This window comes from Corvus kubaryi, unplaced genomic scaffold, assembly GCF_017639235.1.
Source record: "Corvus kubaryi isolate FWS band 111438036 unplaced genomic scaffold, C.kubaryi_AGA036_p1.0 37398, whole genome shotgun sequence".
Taxonomy (NCBI): domain Eukaryota; kingdom Metazoa; phylum Chordata; class Aves; order Passeriformes; family Corvidae; genus Corvus; species Corvus kubaryi.
The window spans coordinates 42,454,575-42,477,410 of record NW_024581137.1 but is presented as its reverse complement, the minus strand read 5'-3'; the positions used below and the strand labels follow the sequence as shown (position 1 = coordinate 42,477,410).

The window sequence follows — 22,836 nt, the reverse complement described above, 5'->3', positions numbered from 1 at the left end:
GTTTACTCTGCTCTCCCTGTTACATTAATATAGTATTTAATAAGTTTTTCTTTACAGGGAGAAAGTTGGCTTATGATCTTCTCTATTAACATAGTTCTACCCACTTTGCTGGTAGAGTCTTTAGGAAGCCTGACAGGGAACTGATCCTGGGACAAAACCAGAGGTTAACACCAACTCAGGCTAATGCAAACAACCAGCCCTCAGTCAAAAAAAAAAAAAAACAAACAAACAAACAAACAAAAAAAACAAACAAACAAACAAAAAACACAAAAGGAAAAGGAAAAAAAACCTTAATCACAAACAAAATCAAAGGGAGGGTTCTTATTTCAAACTCAGATAAATCACCTAATTTGGTTAGCCATACAGCCTCAGCAAGCAGCTGTACATGCAAAAGTGACAGTGGAAACCAAAACGAGAATAAGCACAGAAAAGTGGAAGCAGCTGAAGCTGATACTTCCACTGGACAGAAATGTTTACGCAGCTCTGACATCACACTGGGAAACTTCGTCTTCCACCAAGTTAAATCTTTACATTAAAAAGGTTACATTTTAGAAAGTTATTTGGGAGACTTCTCATTTTTGTTTTCCTCTATACCAAGACATTTTTAAAAGTCTGACTTCTACTTAAACTGAGTAATGCTCCAAAAAATTGTTCCTTTTGGAGTTTCCTAAATTGAGACACAAAAATATACCCCCCTCCTCCAGCAAAACAGGGTCCTTTTGTTTGGTTTGGGGTTTTTGATCAAGGATATGTAAAGATTTTCTTCTCATTTATTGCTGTAAGGTATTTTAAGTAAGCATAAAAGGCATGAAAGAGTCCTTTCAGCTACTTACCATTTAGATCTTTAAAACCAACTGTAAAGCTAAATTCATTGTTGGACTCTTTGGGGCATGGAGGTGGTACAGTCTCCACTCCTAAACTCTGTTAAGATAGAAGAAAAACAAGTATCTGATGATACAATTACTACTACATACATTAACATTTGAAAATCAATTACCTGAACTTATCTAATCAATTCTTCTTCAAGGAATAGAATGACACACACTGGTTTCTGAGAGTACGTTAGACTGGTAAACTAACTAGGGCCAGGACAAGGGTTCAAGCACTGTCTCACAATCAAGGCAAGGGTTTTGCATGCTTCTCAATCCAATGTCGATCCATGACGGCAGCAACTCTTGTCAGGCAACACCTGGGCTTGGTGTGGGGAACAGCAGAGAACTGGACTGTTTCTAATCGAGACAGTGGGCAAAGCCAGACTGATTTTTAGCTTTCTTGGGTTTTCTGAAGGAGGGTGTGGAAAGAGTTTAGCTGTGTACACATTTGAGCCACAGTATCGTTTTCTTTCCAGAGTGCTTTATTTACTAATATAAATGAAACCTAGCTGTTGCTTTCTCCTGTTGTTTGAAAAAAACCCAAACCCAAATAGAACAAAGAAAACCCCATGCTGTTGCAATGTAAACTGCAAATCTGTGTAAATAGAGAATTCCTAGTTTGCAGCAGAAAAGGCCAATTCTGAATTTGCATTTCTTTTTCAGCCCTGTTGTGCCATGTAAAGGTATCTCTGCATGCACCTATCATTTACACTTACTTTAGGAACAGACAGACTGGTAAAAAAGTGTGAAAAACGAATCTACAGTCTTGTTTTGAAAGTTAAGAGTCTGAGGGAATTAACAGATCCAACTCAGTTAACTGAAAGTCTTCAAGCTTTCAGACACCCCTATCTCCTTGTCCCATACAAAGCTGATGTGAGAGGTGATACCAGAACGTTAGAGAGGAGGAGAAGCCTGTCTCCATATCAGGAACACTCCTTCCCACCCAGTACTGCACCAGAGAGCACAGAGACAAGAGGCTCACTCTCTTACACTCTTTGCATCACTTGCACTTGTAACAGTGCTGTGTCCAATCTGAGGAGGTAAAATCTGTGACAAGGAGTCTTTTGCTCCTGTGAAGGCCTAATAATGAAATGAGATTACCATAAATCCCTCCCTATTTTATATAAATACAAACATATATAAAATAAATATCCACAATTTTAAAAAGTCCTTAAAGAGCAGAAAGGCTACCAAGGGACAAAGTATTGTGATTTGACAGCTAAGAACGCCATGTGAAATCTTGGCTTTCACCCAGTTTAAACACAATTTCTATTCTGTGCCTCAGAATTACTGGTATTTAATTTGTCAAGCACTGGGATTCATCAAGAAAGACCCCCTCAAAACAAAGGCTGTAACCAAACTCACACATCCAACGTGACAACTTAAGTGTTTTCAACCATGCATTTATTAAAATACAACAAATTTATTCCCTTTGTAGATTTTTTCTAGAAATAAAAATTCTCCTTTCATCAGCTTTTGCAGGAAGTATTTCATTACTAGAGCTTTAGGAAAAGGCTCATGCTGTTTTATACTCTCAAGACTGTATTCTGCATTGGCAATTATATCTCTATGAATTCTTCAATGCCACCCTCACTGCAGCTCAATATTTTGCCATATCTAAAGATTACTTTTAAGCATAGATTCAAAATGTTGCTTTCATTTCCAAAGTTCACATTCAACACTCAGGCTACATCCCATTTACCCATGTATGCTAAGCATTCATACCTGAAAAGTTAGACTTAAACTCTTCCTGTTTTCACAGAATCCTTTAATTTCTTTGGACCGAGTCCAGAGGAATTTAAATTGCGGGGCTGGGGTTTTTTCAGAGAATGTCTTTCACAAGCAGTTAGGTCTTTTTAACAACCTACTCTGCACTGATATTACTTTATTCTTCAGGCCACTTGTTTTAACTATTGAGCAGAGAAATTTAGTTGAATGTTTACCAGAAAAATGTAACTGTATTTATTCAGAGTGGAAGTGCATGAAAAATGTAGAAAAGTTCCCTCTTTTCTCTAACACATAATAGCTATTTTTCTAATCTTGATGGAAAAACAGAATTATTTACCTGAGTCAGCATGTCCATCTCCCCAAGTAAATTGCTGAACATTTCATCTATATCATCACAGGTTTGCTCCATCTGAAAGAAAAAATCCACAAACAAGAAATCATCAGAAGTTCATTTCAAAGCCAGCAATGGTCAAAACCAGAAGATATACAATGCTCTTTTATATTGTGTTCATAAATAACTTTAAAACAAGTGCTCATGACTTGCAAAAACCTGAATACATACCTTAGAAGTAACTACTGACAGTTCAGAACCTCTATCCTGTATATGCTTAACCACACTTCAGATCTACGCTCATCAGAAGTGCCAATGACCTCCTTTTATCGTTTACATTTCATATTAAGTCACCAGCTAATAAATCATGGCTGTATGTAAAACATCAAAAAAAACGTAGCCAATGAGAGATAGAGAGGGAAACAAAGTGTGATGCCGAGAAATTCCTGAATGTTTCATCTTGAAAACCTTCTTTCTTTGGCTTAGATAACTAATACTACAGAGTTTATTGGGTGTTATCTAGTGTAAAACCAGGTTATGATTAGGTATATAACCAACTTTTTGGCTCGATTATTTCTCCCTTTTTCTTTCAAATATTACTGCACTGCAAGAACTCCAGTCTTACCTAACCTCAAGACATCTGAGGGAGGGCACTGAGACAAGGAAAATGGGTAGATGCTGCGTGACAGCCAATGGCAACACTTGTTGCAAGAGGGTGGTGTGAGGACAGGATCACACACTGGTCATCAGACACAGCTTCTGTTATAATCCTCTTCCTCATAAATCTGTTCCTTTGTAGGGAAAGAAGCAGTGTAAAAGGATGTCTGCCATGGAACACTACCAGAGACAAGAACTAGAAACATCATTTTTTTAAGAGTTGTTCTCAAGCCTGCAAAGGATTGAGAACTGTGGTATTGAACTCATAAAACCAGGGTTCAAACTAGGGCCAAACTTTAAACATGTAAGTAGTCCTATTGGTTCTCTGGGTTTGTGTGCACCTGTATTGGTTTTTCTGACAAGGTTTTGGGAGGGGCGCTGCAGAGGTGACTTCTGTGAGAAGGAAGCTCTTCCCATGTCAGAGAGGGACAGTAGTTCAAGCTGGCTCCAAGATGGACTTGGTGGCCAAAGCTGAATCCATCAGTGGTGCTGGCAGCACCTCTGTGGCAACACACTTAGGAAAGGGTAAAAAAAGCTGCACAGCAGCTGCAAAAGAGCAGCGGGAAAATGTAAGTGAAATAACCCTGCAGACTCCAAAGTCAGTATTGAAGGCAGGGGAGATGTTCCAGATGCCAGAGCAGAGATTCCCCTGCAGGCCATGTGTGAAGCCCCTGGTGAAGCTCATGGTGAAGCAAGTTGTTCCCTGGCAGCCCATGAAGTACCATGCCAGAGCAGATATCCATACTGCAGCCTGTGGAGGACCTCCCACCACAGCAGGTGGACATGCCCTGAATGAAGATGCAGGCCATGGTGTGCCACACTGGAATAGGCTCCTGGTGGGAACTGCAGCTTGTGGAGAGGAGCCCACACAGTGCAGGTTTTCTGGTAGGACCTGTGACTCCATGGGGGACCCACACCAGAGCAGGCTGTTCCTCTAAGACTCTACCTTGTGGAAAGGATCCAGGCTGGAGCAGTTGTTGAAGAACTGGGGAAAGATCCCATGTTGGAGAAGTTCATGAAGGACTGTCTCCCTTGGGAGGGCCCCCATGCTGGAGCAGGGAAACAGTGTGAGGAGGAAGGAGCAGCAGAGACAAAGCATTATGAACTGACTGCAAACTCATTCCCTATCCCCCTGTGTCACTTGAGTGGGTAGGGGTAGAAGAGTTGGGAGTGAAGCTAAACCTGGAAAGAAGGGAAGGATGGGGTAAAGATATTTTTCATTTTCTTCTTATTTTGCATTGTCCCATAATTTTATTAACTGGCAATATATTAATTTCCCTATGTTGAGCCTGTTTTGCTCAATGGTAGTTGGCAAGTGATCTCCCTCCCATACCTCAACCCATGACCTTTCCCTGTAATTTCTCTCCCTGTTCTGCTGAGGAGGGGAAGTGATAGAGCAGCTTGGTAAGCATCTGGCAGCCAGCCAAAGGCAACCAACCACAGCACACAACCAACCAACCACCTCACAGGATGAGGACCAGGCTGATGCAAGAAAGCAATCAACTGAGGACAGCAACAACTCTAATGACTATAAAGACTGGTAAGAAAAGAAAACCAGCAAGTATCCCACTCTTCAGTCTTAATGCTTTTCCTTTAATGGAGCATCTTGAGTCATGTAACTATTTCATGGATAAATTATAAAGGCCACTGAACCCTATAGTCAGTATCTGTTTGAGAACTATGATGTAACTGAACAAGGCACAGGTAACCAAGAACTGAATTTTGAACTTTCATGTTTCTCTCAGATCCCAGAAATCAAAGACTTAAAGATTTGGGAACTGGATACTCTTAAAAACATTTAAACAGGATGTGGTTGACAGGGCTGAGGGCAGCCGTAGCCCAGCAGTAGAGATGGCAGAGCTCTGCCCAAGTAATGGAACAAACACCCCACAGGACTGAGCAAAGGGAGAATTAAAGTCATATTATCTGCTTCCTTTCCAGCTGACAAATCCCCACCGGATGGTTCACTCTCTCTGTATCACGCTTATCGTACAGAACCTCGTACACAACATTCTGGTTTTGCAGACTCAGCAGTATGCTGGGTGGCATATGATTACTGAATCTTAATTCATTTATTTGAGTCAACAGCTGTGTAGCTTCCTACACACCTGGCACTTGGAGAATCAATTTTCATAGAAAGGCTAGATAAAACAGCACTTATTTGATCAGGCAGAGTGAAGATACATTTGTTAGGTGATAAAAAATGAAGATGCAGTTCATACTGACAAGTACCTCATCAGTGTTTAAATAATACCGAATAATTTTATGTTTTCCTGTTTTCTCGTTTAGGAGATCAAAATATCTTCTAAGGAAATCTTATCAGTTCTAGCTATTTGTATGTTTTTGGTGGATTTTTTTTAAGCACTAGCTAGATCAACTTTCAGGAAAAGATCTTGATACAAGTTCTTTTGACAAAGTGAAATCCTCTTTACTATATTTTTACACAATAGAAATATTAAAGCGGCAAAAAATTACTCGAGTTGCAACCAGTTGCAACTTCTTACCAAGAGAAGTATAAAAACTGTCTAAAAATGAAAAAATCAAACCTAGGGACCCTCTTCAATAATTAACAACAACAGAAAAAAGATAGTTAGTCATGTTGTCATCAAGCCAGCAAGCCACTGCCTCTACTCGTATTTTATTTTCTTTTGAATTTTTATTGATTGGGTTTAGAAAGACAAAATTATTATCATAATCAACAAATACACCGGAAATTTTTTAATGTTAAAACACACTGAATGATCTCTTAAATTGGTATAAGAACTCTACATACTCACCAAAGACCTTGTCAAGAGCTAGAAAAACTAAAGATAGTAAAGTGAGTCCCCATAACATGGAATTGTAAAAGAATGTCCATCCATTCTCCTCCTCTTTGACTTCTCTCCACACTTGTTTCCATTTCTTTTATTTGATTGCCACAATAGGAATAAACAGACAAAAAAATTTTCAAATTTGGAAATTATCCTGTTGGATGTTGCCTCATTTTTTATCAGCAAATTTTTCTGAATTTTATAAATAGCCTGGAACTTATTCAAACCAGAAAATCAAGGTGAAATGTGCAGGTGTATGAGCTGTTATTAACAAAAGAAGGGAAAAGATTTACCAAAGTGCCCAGATGAAAAAACTGAGTTTCATACTCAATTCAGGGTTTTCTCTATTTTGTACTAATACTAGGAACTCTTAAAATCACTATCAACTACAGCAAACCGAACAGAAAAAAAACCCCAAACCAAACTTTTGCAGTAAATTTCCCATATTATGTATAAGATTTTAAGCAGAGAAAAGAATCAGAATTGAAATAAAATGAGGAAATTGCAGTTTCACGAATAAACAAGCTGCGAAGAGCTTCATGGGAAGGCATATATGTGAAACAATGTATTTTTGAAGTGACTGATTTTCAAACTGATGCCTTCTGCGCCACCTTTTGAAGTAGCACAGTTAAAAGTACTCTTTGTCTTTTATTTCCCCCAGTTTTGCATTCTCAAATCTTCACTAAGCTCTCATAAAAACCTTTTTTAAAATTTTATTTTATTTAATACTCCTACGTTTCTCATACTGTATATCTAAGAGGTTGGGACATTTTCTCTTCAACTTGCTATTCTAACCACCAAGTCTCTTTTAGTTTATGTATAATTAAGCCCTCACAGGTTTATGTAATACATAAATATTGACTCATTAATTCACCCCACCATTTACCAGAAGCCCTCCAGACCCACTGGACCTATTAATTTTTTTACCTTCCCAATTTAGATAGGAAATTGAATTGTTTGATAGAATCTTTAACACTCAGTAGGCAGCTAACAAAGGAAGAGTAAAACAGTGGTATAAAATTCACCCTGCTTAAAAAAGAAAAAAGAACCTATTTAAAAATATCATGAAATCTGACAAAGTGACCATACAGTGTACATAAAAAGCCCCCAAGATAGGGTACTATACCAAGCAGAGTTTGAACTGTTAGTATTTTAGTATCTGATAGCTCTGAGAAATACTCAAAGGTAGGCCCTTTTCACAGGAAGAGTGGTCTAAGTCACATGGTAAAAAGGGCTTCTACACTTGAAAGTCGGGAAACAAGCTGAAATGCCCTGTGAAACTGAACAGGAAATACCAAGATTATTATCTCTGCAACGCAGTCTCAGTAGAGTTGATGCAGTTTAACCAACCAAAGGAGTACAACAAAAAAGGAATGAGGTACAGCATGAGGTCAGAAGATAAAGACTTAGAGTGGAGTCAGTAATGAACAGTATTGAGCTATGAACAGTATTAGGAACGAGCCCACTTAGTGATCTGGCGAACAGTCACAGACACATTCAAAGTATTGCTGCTGTTCTTAAACTGCAACATACGTAAATAGCAGAGATAAAAATATATGAAGTCTATTTTGACAAGTCACATAGAAACATCAAAAACACACCTTCAGGTCCTAGTGCCTGCACTACAGTGTGTAAGTGTCCGAGTACCAGGACCACCAAAATGAACACTGTTTAACTATCCAGATGACCACTACCAGCATTGCAACTTCCTGCTATTGCTTAATGCTTAAATGATTTCTGGAGTGGAATGAAGAAAGCTTTAACATTTTAGAGAGACACACCAGTAGCCCAGTGAGTAAATTGCTCAAATCAGAGATTCACCCTTGTATACTACAGACTACGCAAAGTAGATCATCCCATAGCTGAAAGCACATAGCAAAGACAGAAAAAAGGAAGAAAACTAGGGAAGTGTTAATGAAAGTGACAGAGTCCCGCCATAAAGTGAAAAGCTGGAAAGAGGGTAACTGATTGTCACAGAAAACAGATGGGAAACTACTGTGATTAAAAAAATGCATCAAAACCTAGGGGAAAGTTACTGAATCACCATTTCATCCTGACTTGTAACACAAAATCAATGAAATAGTAAATGAAAGTCTGAATAACTGGTCCAGGGAAATGTGCAGTGTAACTGTGAAACTCATCATCACAACTGGTGAGTAAGCAAGCTGAGGAGTTGGTTTTCTCTGCATGTAGTTATAGCTAGAAGTGTTAGTATTGCAGAGAACCGCAACATGATGAACCTCATGTTTTACGACCTAAAATAAAGGCTCCACCAGTTTGGAACCAGAGTAAAGCTTCCATGATAGACAGGTTACACCATACCTTCCAGCACAAGATTTCCTGACTCCTTCTGAAGTACACGATGCTAGCTGTTGCTGGGGGTAACCCTCCAGCCAGATTGACTGCAGGTCTGAAATAGATCTAACTAGGTTTCTTACAGTGATTTTACAGTTAGGTGTCAAGAAAAACTCACACTACTCACATACTAGTTAGTATATGAGTATTCTATATATATGTACACCTAAGTGAGGCAGGATGGAAGTTCCTTAACCACCTATTCCATCACATCTAGTAAAAAGTCCTTAACAGACATTTAGGCCCACTTTTATGAAGTAAAGTACAAGAGAACATCTGTTTCTGCAGAATTCAAGCCTAGAGGAACACAATCCAATTAGTTACTAATTCTGGTAGATACTAAGAATGGAAATGGAAGTTTTGGAGTGATACAATAGAAACGGCAGCTGACCCCAAGGTTTCAAAATCACAACCAGATTTGGCAATTAGCATGTTGACTTTCCTCTTTCTTACCTACGTAACATGGCCCTGTAACTCTTCTGCTTTAACACTAGCTCACATTTTGAAAAGAATGGATCAAAAGCAATTAGACTGCTTCCAGTCTGTACTGACCTAACATTGATAAGGATGGTATTTTTCAATAAAAAGCCTGCACACACTGATAAATCTGAAAGCATTTTTTTACTAATATTCCCTATTCTTCTGGGAAATTTGGTGTGCCAATAACTGGAGGCTTATCTGCAGCTGAAGTTACACTGCATATTTATCTCAGGGATGGCGTGACATGCTATAACTCCATTCATGAGGGAATAAAAGTGACACACTAGAACACTAGTAGCTTCAGGAAGACTGTACAACTGCAAAGTGTCCTTATTAGTTCAAAACTGAGTCACATCTGGCTTTGGATTAAAATTAAAATGGTAGATAAATACAGTCAACTGAGAATCCTACTCTAATGTTAACATGGGGTACTAGAGCTCATATTCTACTAATTCCAGAATCACTCACCCAGATATAAACACAAACGTTGTTAGGTAAGAGCACCCCAAACTCACACATCCTATTTGTGTTCCACATAAATTTTAACTATGCCATTTATGCAATTAAACCTCTTGAAAGCTTGTTCCCTTTTTTGCCTATTTGGAAATACACAGTTAAGTCACATGTTTTACAGGAACAAACCTGCAGTGAGGAATGATTTTGGAAAAAGTCTTTATTAGTCCAAAAGACCCAGATTTCATAGACCTGAAAACTATACTATTCCACTTTAATGATGACACTGATATTTTACACTTGTGCTGACTCAGCATCCATCACCTCTGTGCTCCCCAGCCTTCCCCTCTCCCCCCATGCACTTCCCCAAACACATACTTTTTTCTTTAACACTCTTGCTGAGAGTGGTGTCTGGGAGGAGCAGCTGTGGGTCCTGTTCTTGGGGTGAGGCAGGATGGCAAGATTAGTGAATTGTCACTGAGGCTCATTTAAGTGAAGCTGAAAGGAACAAGGGACTACCTAAAAGCTTACTCACGGTATGTCAGGAAGAAGTTACTCAAGGCCAGAGGAGAGGGTTAGCAGAGAAGACAGGACATTTAACCTGTGGCTATGGTAAAGGCATGTAGAGGGACATGGCATGCAGGCTGGATGTGAGACCCCTCACTCACTAAGATCCTCTCTAAAATAACTCAGGCACAGACACAGTCTGGATCCTGGGCTCCAGAAAATGCATCCCAAATGTACCCAAGCAGCTGGGCAACTGTGAGTTAAAAGCACCTTATGAAAGGCAAAGAAAAAAACCACCCTGGTGTAAAGAACAGATGCAGGGAGGAGAAAGCTTGGGAGCAATTTCTATGTACCAGAACTTCACTTTGTACCTTCCTGTCAGCTCACAAGGGGATTGTTTCTATGGAAATCAAAACAGTGCCACTTCTGTTCATTCTTATACAGTATCCTCACATCAGTCAATGTGCTTCAGTCTGGCCTGTGGACCTAAGAACATTACAGAACTACAGTTACAGTTTTGGTCATCTTCTTTTTATTTTGTCACAGAATTATTTACTGCAGAATGGTCCAGTCTGGGGACTTTCTCATGAGCCATACAGGCAACACAAAATGGTAGGAGGAGACATATTTCCAGCCCTACGCCTTTACAAAGACTGGTAGAAGAAACAATTCCCTATTCTGTGCCAGATTAATGGCACACAGGAACAATATTTCCATTCCCCCAACATACCTTCTCCTGGAAAAGGCTGGGTGGAAGTGTATCCCCTCAGCTCATGAACCACCAGCTTATCCAGGCTCGCCCATCTTGTGTTGATAATGTGTCTACTTCAGCTTTACTCAGGTATAAACAACTGCAGACATACAAGTTATCAGAAAACGTGAACCTCAGTTCTAGGTTCCTCCCACTCCCTGCCATGATGGCAGAGCAGAATAGCAAGAGAGTAATGTAACCCTGAGTAACAGAAATTTATAGTTTCCACATTCCTTCCCATAATCTGCAGCTTGTTGATGTTGGTGCAATGTTTTCCTTCCTGTTTTTTTCCTGTTACCCAACACTGCTGTACAGAATGTAGATGACAACACGAGTATTACCGCAGGCCTGGGCCCTAGGGTATATCACCGTGTCCCGCAGCCATAGGGAGGAGGAGGAGAGAAGATCAGCAGGCAGGAATTGTGCAGCAAGATTGATTTATTTAATTATTTTACAAACTCTTGACTTATTTCTTCATAGTCTAATTGGACCAAGGATCAGCCACCCCTTGGGGGTGATTGGCTAATACCCTAAAACATCCATTGTCAAAATATTTTTCTACTATACCATAAACAAGACTTTTCAAGGTTGCAGGTGGCTTGGTTGTTTACATAACTCTGTTACCTCTTCTGTGAGAGAGAAAAGTCTCTCACGGACTTAGAAAATAGCAAGAAAATCCTTGCTAGCAGCATTTTTGTATCTGCACATGAGACTGTCTTGTACTTTAAACAATTGCCAGCAACATACAATAATGCAGTTTTGATGTTTAGCTTCACAGTCCATGAAGTAGGCTGATCCTACATTAACAGATTGTCTAACAAACAGAAAACCACAGACAAGGAAGCCCACAGATGAGAAAGGAAGGCATACAGGGGTGTAAAATGAGGGAAAATCCTTCCCCTCCTCAATTCCCCATAGAATCAAGGGATGTTAAGTGTGGAATAGTGAAAATAATAGCACAAATTTAGGAAGAGGAAAAAAGGAAAGAAAAGTTACTGTACCAAATTTGAGTGCAGGAACTGCTAGGTTGGAGAGTCGATGGCTCATCTTTTCTAACACTCACTTCCTCCCACAATGAGCCACTAGGTAAGCACAAGATATGCTATAAGGGTCCATGACACAACTGTCTTCCTATGCAAATAACTTATTCCTATGACCTATCATTGGCAAAAGCTCTAAATCACCATCTTCTTTCTTATAATCACATGTTCTTATTACTGCCAGAAATGCTTAAGGGATGGCACACATGGTATGGGAAAGGAACACTGAAAAAGGAAAACACACTAACATAAAATGCTCTAACAGAGCGAAGCAAAACGATGAATCTATAAAGATTTTATTGAATCCATCTGCTTGTTTCATGCACAGGTCATCTATCAAAATCAAATAAAGCAAATAATGCTTTAATATGAATTTACAGATATTTCACCAAAGTACCGTGCTCAGTAACAGTGAGTAGTAGAAAAATTAAATGAAGATTTTTTTTATAAATCTTTCTCAGTTTTACAACTGACTGAAGTGTCAGGTACAATTCCAAGGCCCACTGTTAACTTTTCACCTAGCAAATTTGCTTCTTTCAGTCCATACAATGCAGTGATTACAAGCAGCTTTAAGCAGTGGGTTTCAGATGAAGATCTGTAAGGAAAGTGGAAGCCTGGAGACACCACAGACAGGATGTTGTATTGGTATGGTGGTGGTTGCTTTGTCACAGCCCACGGAGCCCTGAACTGCACAAAGAAACAGATATGAGAAGAAAATGCACAAAAGGAGAAGAACCTTGTGACATTTCCATTCTTCCATTTCTCTAAGGTTTTCCATGAGAAGGAAACGTCACTGCCTCCCTCTCTTTTTTCCCTTAGAAGTGGAGGGATGGAACAATGCTGATCTGGTCACAGCACCTCCACCACGACACAGGGGAGACAAAAGAGGCCAATCTAGTGACAGATATGAAAGGTTTTGCTGAATTTCATGTAAGAACATGGCCCCTTATAGGACAGAACTGCAGTTAAGTTTATGTTGAATCCCTTCCTAGAACTAGCATCCAAAACCACTGGCTCATTTGTATTTGCTCTCTCAAACATTAATTAGGTCTGTCACCTTCCTCTCAGTCACGAGGATATGGTCACCAAAGTACAAAACTAAGCTGTAACCACAAGTGTTTGGGAATGTTATCTGTGTTCATATTTTTGGCACGTATTCTTGCTAGCTCAAGAACATCTCAGAAGTTTATGTCCTCCGAGGCACATGCACAGCAGATATTTCAAACACATCAAAAAGCACAGAGAACAGTAAAGTGTAGTTGACTGGTTTTTTTGTTTTGTTTTTTTTTTTTTAATTTGAAATCAGACAGAAAAACCACATCACCTTTCAAAAATATTTTTTGGGCTGATAATCCTCCTTATTTCTGTGCTTCAGTGAAATCCCCACAGCAAGTGAGGGAATGGGGCCTTCCAGTACTGTTAGAAAATACCAGAAAAATCTTCAGAAGTACATCAAAATCTTGCTCTGAGGCAGAGTAAAATAATCATGTGTCTGCAGACTGGGTTACCTGAAGATGCAGTAAGAGTACCAAAATGATCAGATCAACTAAGGCCACCAAGGAGCACGTTTTCATTGCTGCCAACATGGACTTGATGCCAACAGGTTAACTGACCATTCTGCTGAGCTTCCTACCTTTCCTGGTGAGTTGCCTTTGAGACAGACACATAATTTTGCCTAAAACTTGGGCACTCTGAAGGTAATTTGCCATTTTTATCAGCAAAAGCATCCAGTGAGTGCCTGTATGATTGATTTTGGCTGCTTGTGATTCTCTCTATGATTGATGGACCAGAAATGCTGCTAAAGGAAGATTTGCTCCCCTTCCATCCCCACTCTACCTGACAGGTGTAGGTACAATGACAAGATATTCACCAAAAAGTTTATTTTATCAGTTCAATTGTCTGAGGACAACTGAGGACTTTCGGTTGGTAGTGACATTAACTATGCAGGGTCTGCTCATCACTGATAGCAGAAACAGAGAGTTTTATCCTTTAATATTGATGTCACATGCCACACTTTTACATCCGCTGCTTTAGATTACAGGCAAATACAAAGCGAAAGCAAAAATGGAAATGCACTGAGATGTATCCAGTGCAAAACTTCTATCAGATGTGATTTTGGTTGCATTTCTAAATGGAGCAGCAGAGAAAAATCTGTTTCGTATATACACTGAACGTTGTTCTCCCTCTAGGATTCATAATGCATCTACTCCCCAAAATACGCCTAATACTTCTAATGACTGTAGCCCTTGTTTATTTTGGCATAAATTCATAGCATGCTGAATCAATGCTCAACAAGAAGAAACTGCTGTGTGCAGGCTGGCATAGCAAAAAAATGAGAGCAATTAGTCAGCCACAAATCTAAAAGGTAGTTTATTGGAAGAAAGTCTTTGAAACTAATGACAGGCCTAAACTTTCTGAACTATCATTACCGAACTAGTTTGTGAATTCCCAGAGTAAAATACTAAGTCAGATCAAAGTCATCTGTGTTTCCTTTTCATTCAAAACCCAGAAGCAATACTATAAATTAAAACTGAGGGGTGGTGAGGAACACGACCTCGTATATGCTCCTGTAGATGCTCAAAGTCTCCTACAGAAACTTGAGAAGAACATGGCACCCAGTTTCTTTCTTTCACAGTACAAGATACATATTTTACACTGGCAGCTCTACTGTTAATATCTAGTGTAGCCATGGATCAATAGGCTGGACAACAATGACATCTGCATCTGACCTGGTTGTCCCAAGCTCTTTTTAGACAATGAAAGGAAAGGAAGGCAATTTTATAGAGCATGATTCATCGTTGCTGTCCAAAACTGGGCCTCCAAACCAAGTTTTAGCAGTATCTACCTTTCTGTGTAAGAGACTGTAAAGGTGACTCAGAACCTCGGGTGACTCAAATGCTCACGTGTACAGCTGGATGAGGAGAGTCCTGCCTCTAAAGCCCAATAAGTGTTTTGGAAGGTCTGCATGGATGCAAGTTACCATTGTCACCAGAGACCCTCCAAAGGAAATAAGCCAAAGCTTCCCTATTGCTGCATGCAAATAACAGGTCTTATTTTCACTTTCACCCCAAATCAGCATCTGACCATGTGAAGTCATCATCACAACAGGTCAGACCGACCCTACAACAAAACAATCAAGATATACTGCAACCAAAGATGGAAAAAATGGTTGGTAAGAAAAACACATGTAGTTTGCAAAGAGAGCAGGAAAGGATAAGGGCCTTGATATCTTAACAATATACAGGAAAATGAAATTCAGCTACATTTCTGTAAAGCAACCTCTGAAACAGAAGCATGCTTTTAAGAAAATCCATGTTCCCAGATCATCTTATCAATGGTCAGATGTTCACAAATCTGCAAGGAAGACGGGTCCTCTCTCAAACAAGGCAAGCCCTTCCCTCACTTGCAGCAGTACTCCAGACTGGTGGTTTTCTCAGACATTTTGCAGGGCCAAAGAGATTCAATAGGTGATCCCTCCATCCACAGACTGCCCAAGTCCTAGCTGTCCCTTCACCACTCACGGCAGACCAAGAGAAGGAAAGCGTTCTGCCTCTTCTTCCTTTTATTGCTTTAAGACATTTCTTCTATCAGGAAAGGTGAAACACAGCAAAAGCAAAACCTTAGTGGGTTGGGTAATTTTTTTACCTTCAAGAAATCTTGGGGCTCAGTACTGACTTAAATTGTTGCAACATCCAACAGGCCCATCTGCTAATACTGTTGCCTCTTTTGTGCAAATTGTTAGCCTACCAAATGTGTGTCCTTATAAATTACAAAAAAGATCAAGGTTACACCTTATTTACAGGTGCATGAGTTATGGTATGTGATCTACTAGACACTGCCCAAGTATAGTGACTTTCGATCTGTAAAAAATCAAACTTTGCTGTAACAAATAGACTTGATAACAAAATAAACCAGCACTTCAAAAGCATCATAACCTGCTTGAAGATACTACACACTGATAACCACAAATTCCAGCATGAACAATTAAAACACAATTTACTCAATAATTACATTGAACCATCACACATTTTGCCTCCAAACACTAGAATAGTCTGTAATAGCCACAGGAGGTATTTTAAAAAGAAAGAGAAGACACAGGGAATGATTAAATGTCTCCTTTCAGAGACAGTACATTTTTCCAGTTATGTATGTTCCCAGATGGATCAGAATTTTCTGAGAATAAAACAAGGACCACTCAGTTATCTGTAATGCTCCACTGACTCAACCTACCAAAGACATTTGTATGCCATATTTCAAACCAAATTATCTCCATTTTTAAGCAATGCTTGCTTGCACAAAGCATTAAGTACAATTAAATGTAATAGTCTCCTTAGAAAGCTCACAGGGAAAAACAGAACCAAAGAGTTTCAGCAAAAAGTAAAACTTTTTTAACCTAAATTCGTATTCTTTACAAAGTTACCAGAAAAAAAAAATACTGTAAATTTAGTGAAGATAAATGATTAAGAGACTGCACAGGTGGAGCAGGTCACTAGTATAGGCTCTCTGGAGCACTGGGGCTCACCTATTTGTCTCTAATGACACAGACTGGACTACATCACGCCCTGACTACATTTACATCACTGTTGTGCAGCAGCAGGATAATTGATTAACAGTAAAATCAACACATTTCATATGTGAAATAAGATGGATGCAGGTTTGGAAGAGATGACAAAACACACGTCATGTAATTCATAAAGAGGAACTAGAACCAAAGAGGAAAAGTGACTGCCAAAATTCTGCGAACCGAAGTTCTGAGAGGGAGAGACAAACTGGAGACAAATTAATCACAGAATCAGAGTAGTCTCGGGTGGGAAGTGACTTCAAAAAGTTAAGATGCTAGTTTGGTGGAACCTTGCTTATTTTGTTTGTAGGCTGTGTTCCTACATCAAATTTTTAATGACAGTTAAGACTGGCTGGATCATATGCTGCCTAAAAGACACTACAGGATACCTCTTCCCAGTGTGACGATTAATGGATTTATTAACTTCTCTTTTTGGTGCACGAGGGATTGAAAAACCACCTCAAACTTGTGGAGATTTCATTTCAGTTACTTCTCCGTGGTATTCAGCCGAGGGTATCATGCGGGATGGGCGCTCTCTGACTCAGGCGACACTTAAGAGTTTCTCACTAAACCATGTGGCTAAAGACACCACCAGCAGAGAGATGTAAACTGTTCCTTGGAAGTCTCTACTGGCTGTTTGGCCGTAACTGCACCACTTTCTTACATGCTTAGTTTAAGACTAATAGAGTAGCACATTTACATGGGGTATTCTCTGCCCGCTTGGTCTGCAGTTCTCTCCCGCCTGCCTTCACTTTTCGAACGCTGACCCTGAAACAGGGCCCTGTGCGTCCCTCGGGATCCCCACCGGCCTCATGAGGCTACAGGGAAGCTTCGGCAGCCCTGCCTTGCAAATGATCAACCTCATACTCGCTTTCCCCAGGGACTGGGCACAGGGAAGGTCTGACCCAGCTTAACCCTACCGAGGAGAACAACCATCACCGGGACCCAGCACCGCAGCACGAAACCCCACGGTCCCGCTTCAGCCCCCCGAGGCCACGCGTGCCGCCGGAAGGTCCCTGTCCCGCGGGGGAAGCCGGTGTGCGGGGTCTGTCCGCTCTGCGGGCTCCCGCCCCGCTGCCCAGAGCGGGATTTGCCGCACCTCCCACCCCAGCTCCACTGTTCCCCGCCGGGCTCCTCACCGCGGCGAGCGGGACCCCGCACACCTCCGCCCCGTCGGGTCCCGGACTGGCGCCGGGAGCCCTCGGGGGTCCGACTAATCCCTCCCTGTCCGCTTTACCTTGGCGGGCGGGCGGCAGCTCCGGAGGCTGCGAGGAGGCGCGGCTCGGCGGGACCTGACCCGGCTCGGCGGGGCCGGGGCTGCCTGAGGGAAGTGGGGCCGCCCCGCCGCGCTCGCAGCGCCGCCCTCCGCCCTCGGCCCGGACAGAGGCGGTGGCCGCTGCTTTGCCCGCATCCCCCGGGGCAATCCCCGGCCGGCCCGGGCAGCCCAGCCCAGCCCCAGCGCTCCCCACCCCGCGGCCTCTCCCGGGCCGCCCCGGCCGGGCTGGGCGCTCTCGGCTGGACAGGACTATCAGGCGCTCTCTCGTTTTCACACAGAATTGGGTTTCTTTCCCCCCTCTTTTTGTGACTCTGCATCTTCTGTAACGTGTAAGGCAGTGATCTGCTTTCATGACATTTTTATGTCATTTCGTACTTTTTGAAAAGGCTACTTTGAAGGGTACTTGGATGTTATTCATGGAGTAGAAATGATTTTATAACACCTTAAATTCCATAAAAAGATGGGGAGGGGGGAAAAAATCGAGAAGTTTCCATCTGAGAAAAAGCAAGTGTCAGAAAATTCAGTGCAGTCTTGGAAGGGTTGATGTCACTCAGTTAAAGAGAGATTTTGAGTAATGGAGGCCATGTGCAAATAGACCTCTCTCTTGATTTAAAATCCTGTTGTCTATAACTTCGCCAAAACAATGCCTTTAGCAGATTTTTTCTTATATATCTAAAGCACTGACAGTAAAGTGTAGTGAAAAAAGGTGAAGATGTCACCATTGCCTCCTTCTGTTACTTCAGTTTAGAGAGGTCACCAGGTAGTTCAGCTAAGTCTTGCACTTACAGGCAATTCGTATTAAAATTCCAGATTTTGCTCCAAAGAAGCCAAGAAATGCCACTTTTTTTTCCCTCCAACACTGCTGGAGATAAAATAATTATAGCAGAAGGATGGTAGCATTTCAAATTACCACCATGTTTTGCACAGCAAATATGTTTCAGTGCTTTAAGGGGTAATTGCTTTGAAAAATTCCAGCTGAGACAGCTCAGCCATATTTAAGAATGCATTCAGGGAATAGTGCATTGTTGTGCTCATGTTATTTAAAAAAACCCGAATTATTTCACTGACAAGCTGGCTAAAATTGACCAGAGTCTTTGGTGAGGTCAGAGCTTCCTCTTTGGCCAGGCACATGAAAATACATCTAAATTGGCAAACAGCATTCATAAAATCATGCACATAATTATTAAACAGTTATTAGTTGAGGAGCTTGGGAGTCTGAGACTCCATGGATATTGCATATTCTCTTTGCTGACTTTATTTGCAGTTGCTCCTTTTGACTTTTGGTATCATTATGGTGCCAAGGAACAATGTAATTTTGAAAGATTCATTGGCAGTTATCTTTTTTAAATTATTCCAAAGTCAATTTAAAATCAGCACTTAGCACTGAACACTCTGCGTGTAATAAAGGATTAATATTTGATGGTGCATTTTGTTGTCAGAAAATGTGTTTTAATTTCTATATGTGACCTACCAGTAACATGGTCACACCCTTAATACACTAGTGGTTTCACACTTATTTTGCTGTTGTTAAACACATAACCAAGGTATTTGTTAGGATAGTGCAGAAAACATCTATTCTGCTTGTACAAGGGAGCCTTTGTTTGCTCCGTCTCTAGATTTGTTCCTGTCCTCTCCAATGTCCTGAAAAAGGCTGAGAGCTGAATGGCAGTATTTTTCAGCTCTCCAAAGCTCTCCTGGCTGTAACAGGCATTGCCTGTAAGAGGAACAGTGGAGATAAGAACAGCACACCTCTAGAAAGCAAAGAGAAAATAAGAGAAATCCCAGAAAATCTGGAGTGCTATCTGTCAAGTTTTTGGTCTGTGTTCAGGAGCATGAGGGTTGTGCTCCAGTGGGATGGGTGGAGGCTATCATGTATTCATAAGGAAGAAATGTGTTGAGGGAAATGCTACAGCAGATACAGACTTGATTAACAGTGTGTGTTCTAATGTTAGAGAGAAACAAAGTTTGTGGGGAAAGGAGATGAAAATAAGTAAAACTTCCTAATTTGTTTTCGGTCAGATTAAATGAATGTGCAGCAGAATCAGTCCTCTGAATTCCAGCCCGACATTCTGCCTGCTTTTCTCCAGAAGCTTTTAATTTTCTAATGGGAAGAGGAGACGTGCACTCCACCCAGGTTACAACTGGGTGTTTCTTAGCAGTTGCATGACTCAAGATCTAACACATGCAGTTGGAAATCGTTCTTTTTCTTTTCTTATCATGGGTGAGTAGATCACTGGGTAGATATGCTGTCATTATACGCTGTCTGCTGAGGAAGAAGGGGGAGAGCTTTATTAACCTCCCCCATCCTTTTGGATTGCGTGTCCTAGTAATGTAAGTTTCTATAAAGCAGCAGAGAATTTAGAATTAAAGCAGAATGTCTGTTTTTGAAAGGGAACAAATAGATATATTTCTAGTGTCAGGAAACAAGCAATTCATTGGAAAAAAGGTAATGTTTTACCATAAATGTGCTCCCTTAAATTTTATTGAAATCACTTTATACACTGATAATAATGACCTGACTTTGTAGAGACTGACCTTAATTTTCTCTACATGGTCAATGAGACACTACACTAAGATCTAACCTGCCCAGAGTAATGCAGGATCAGCCCACAGCCCTCAGTGTTATGAATGGAGAGGGTGCAGATATGTAAAATATTACCAAGCCATCGTGCCCCTGGCCAATAGTAAAAAAGAGGAAAATAAATCAGTGTTTTAATTAAAACTTTTGTCATAGCAAAACACACAGAATACTATTGAAAGGCTTGTTTGTTTTGTGGTTATTCAAACAAAATAACTTTCAGGTGGAAGAATGAAAGTTTTGATCATGGAGGACAAAGGCATAGATACAAGCTACAGAATAGGATTAAAAAAATTAGTTTAAGGCAAGTGATATCTAAAGGCTGGAGTATCCTCTTTTCAAGTAGTACCATGCAAATACTGAAAATCTTTGGTACAGTGACTGGATGATCCTCTGTGGTACACCAGATAAGTTATTTCATCAAGACACTGTTTTTCCAGAAAGCTTAAAGAGATTGCAGTTAGTGAGAAGCTAATCACATCACCACACCAAACTGTAATGTCAGGGCATTCTGGAAAAATGTTTGGCATCTTCTTATATGATAAGGCCAAAAGTAAAAAGTATGCATATAAGAAAGTAGCAATGATAGGTTTTATATTCTTCCTGTAAGTATTAATTCTATTTAAGGGTGATGGTTTTTTAAGTTCAATTGTGATTGTGCAATACTGCAGAAGACCTGTAAACCCTAAAACTTCATGTGAGAAAGATGGAAAGCTGTCATCTGCGAGTTAATAGTGAAGAAATTACCAAAAGCAGCTTTTTAAAAATCACAGTAAATCAAATTGAAGTACAACTTCATTGAGTACAGAAGCTAGTTAGCAAGAACACCATATAAAGTTCTTTAAAATTATAGCAAATTAAGAAGCTAAAACTCAATGTGCTTAAGAGCACTATGATCCTTCTGCCCACATTTTCTTCCATCCTTTTGAAGGCATCTTTCAACAACTCAGAACTGAGAAGAGAATTCTTTCTCCACAACTATTAAGAGGAAAGCATTGTTTCTTACAGTGGAAAACCAAAAGAAAACAAACCAATATCTCAGCCTGGATGAAAAGCTGAAGATGATGTTGTAATCTGAAAATGTTAGCAGTGAAGCTAGCAAATTCACACTTTTAACTGCAGGTAATTAGAAGTACTTCTGAAGGCTATGCTCAAAACTTAGTTACTAGAATTCTATCCACCATCATAGTTTTAAGATGGATTTCCTTTTTTTTTTCCTCTGTGTATGGTAGGGCCTTGAGTTAATCAATGGCTTCCATTTCTGCATGTAGAATATGTTGAGGCAACAGTTTAGATATCCAGGATTTGCACTGTTAAAATTTGTCTAAGGTCTTGATTAATAAGCCAGAGATGTCTGAGGGAGACTTTTTCACTGGACTCAATGAGTTTTAGATCAGAGTCTAAGCTTTCCACCTCTCACATATAACTATCATTGTGTACATCCATTTTTCTTCTGTTTGTACATAGCAGATATATATATATCCCTTTCTGTTCTTTGTAAACATCTGTTCAAAACAGTCCCCTTCTTCACTGTGAGAGCTGAGCATCTAACATAAATTGCAGCTGAGGTAGGAAAAGCCCAACTAACACATCTCATTTATTAGCTTTATTAATCTTATGATAAATGAAATTGGCTGCACCCTTAAAAGGAAGCCTGTATATGTCATGACATGGAATATTGAAATCTCATCTAAATTGTTCAGAATGATACTTGTTATTAACTAGAAAATTGTAACCAGAGGGTCTTTGTTTGAAAATGTCAGCATTTATTATTAACATAATTTCTTTAGCTTTACCAAATAGGCTTTTTGATATTGCTCAGAGCAATGTGTGCAAAAGTTAGCTTAATGAGAAGTATAATTTTAAACTGAGCATTTGATTTTATTATTGCATGTGTTAGATTTCACATGTATGACAAACTAAGCATGATATGAATAAGGTTTTGAAGCTTCTTAATGAAGTGAATATAAGAGATTCTTGAAGACAAAAGAACAGAGAATTATCTGACTTTATTAATAGGAAGAAATTAATCATATATTTTACTAATTTCAAGCTGTTCAACCCTTTACTTACTCACTTATTTCCTCTGGGATTTATTTCCCTATTCACTTTTCTTTCCTGATTGTTAAAATGCTGTAAGCATGGCTTATACAGGTAGAATGTTCATTTGAAGTTTCTTCCATCCAAAGGTCAACCTGTGTTAGTTTGTGTGAGAGCAAGCACGGAAATTGGTCCTCTGGTCATATCAGTTTAAACTTTCACCTTTTTAAAAGAAAGTTTAAGTTCTCCTTTACTTGCTACATGTTGACTGTTTCATTACATTCAGATGAATATTAAAACTTCCCCCATTGCCTGGAGGCCCAGGGAAAGCCTTTGGAACACTTAATATTGTTATTTTGACAACACAGTAGTAGTTGGGAACAACTTAATAACTTTG

General features: G+C 40.0%; 1 protein-coding gene across 2 annotated transcripts in view; it reads right to left on the bottom strand.

Moving 5' to 3' along the window:
- Positions 1-17,889, bottom strand: part of LOC121671404 (amyloid beta precursor protein binding family B member 1 interacting protein) — a 65,902-nt gene extending 48,013 nt beyond the window's left edge. The window contains exons 1-3 of one of the 2 annotated variants that reach the window (XM_042043004.1): positions 17,783-17,889; positions 2,938-3,009; positions 834-921 (exon numbers count right to left, since the gene is read on the bottom strand). In XM_042043004.1, coding sequence (XP_041898938.1) covers positions 834-921; positions 2,938-3,009 — 160 coding nt within the window. In that variant the 5' untranslated portion in view covers positions 17,783-17,889. Of the gene's footprint in view, positions 1-833; positions 922-2,937; positions 3,010-3,556; positions 3,635-17,782 lie in introns of those variants that run through there. The other variant, XM_042043005.1, reaches the window with a different exon arrangement.
- Between the last annotated feature and the right edge of the window lie 4,947 nt (positions 17,890-22,836).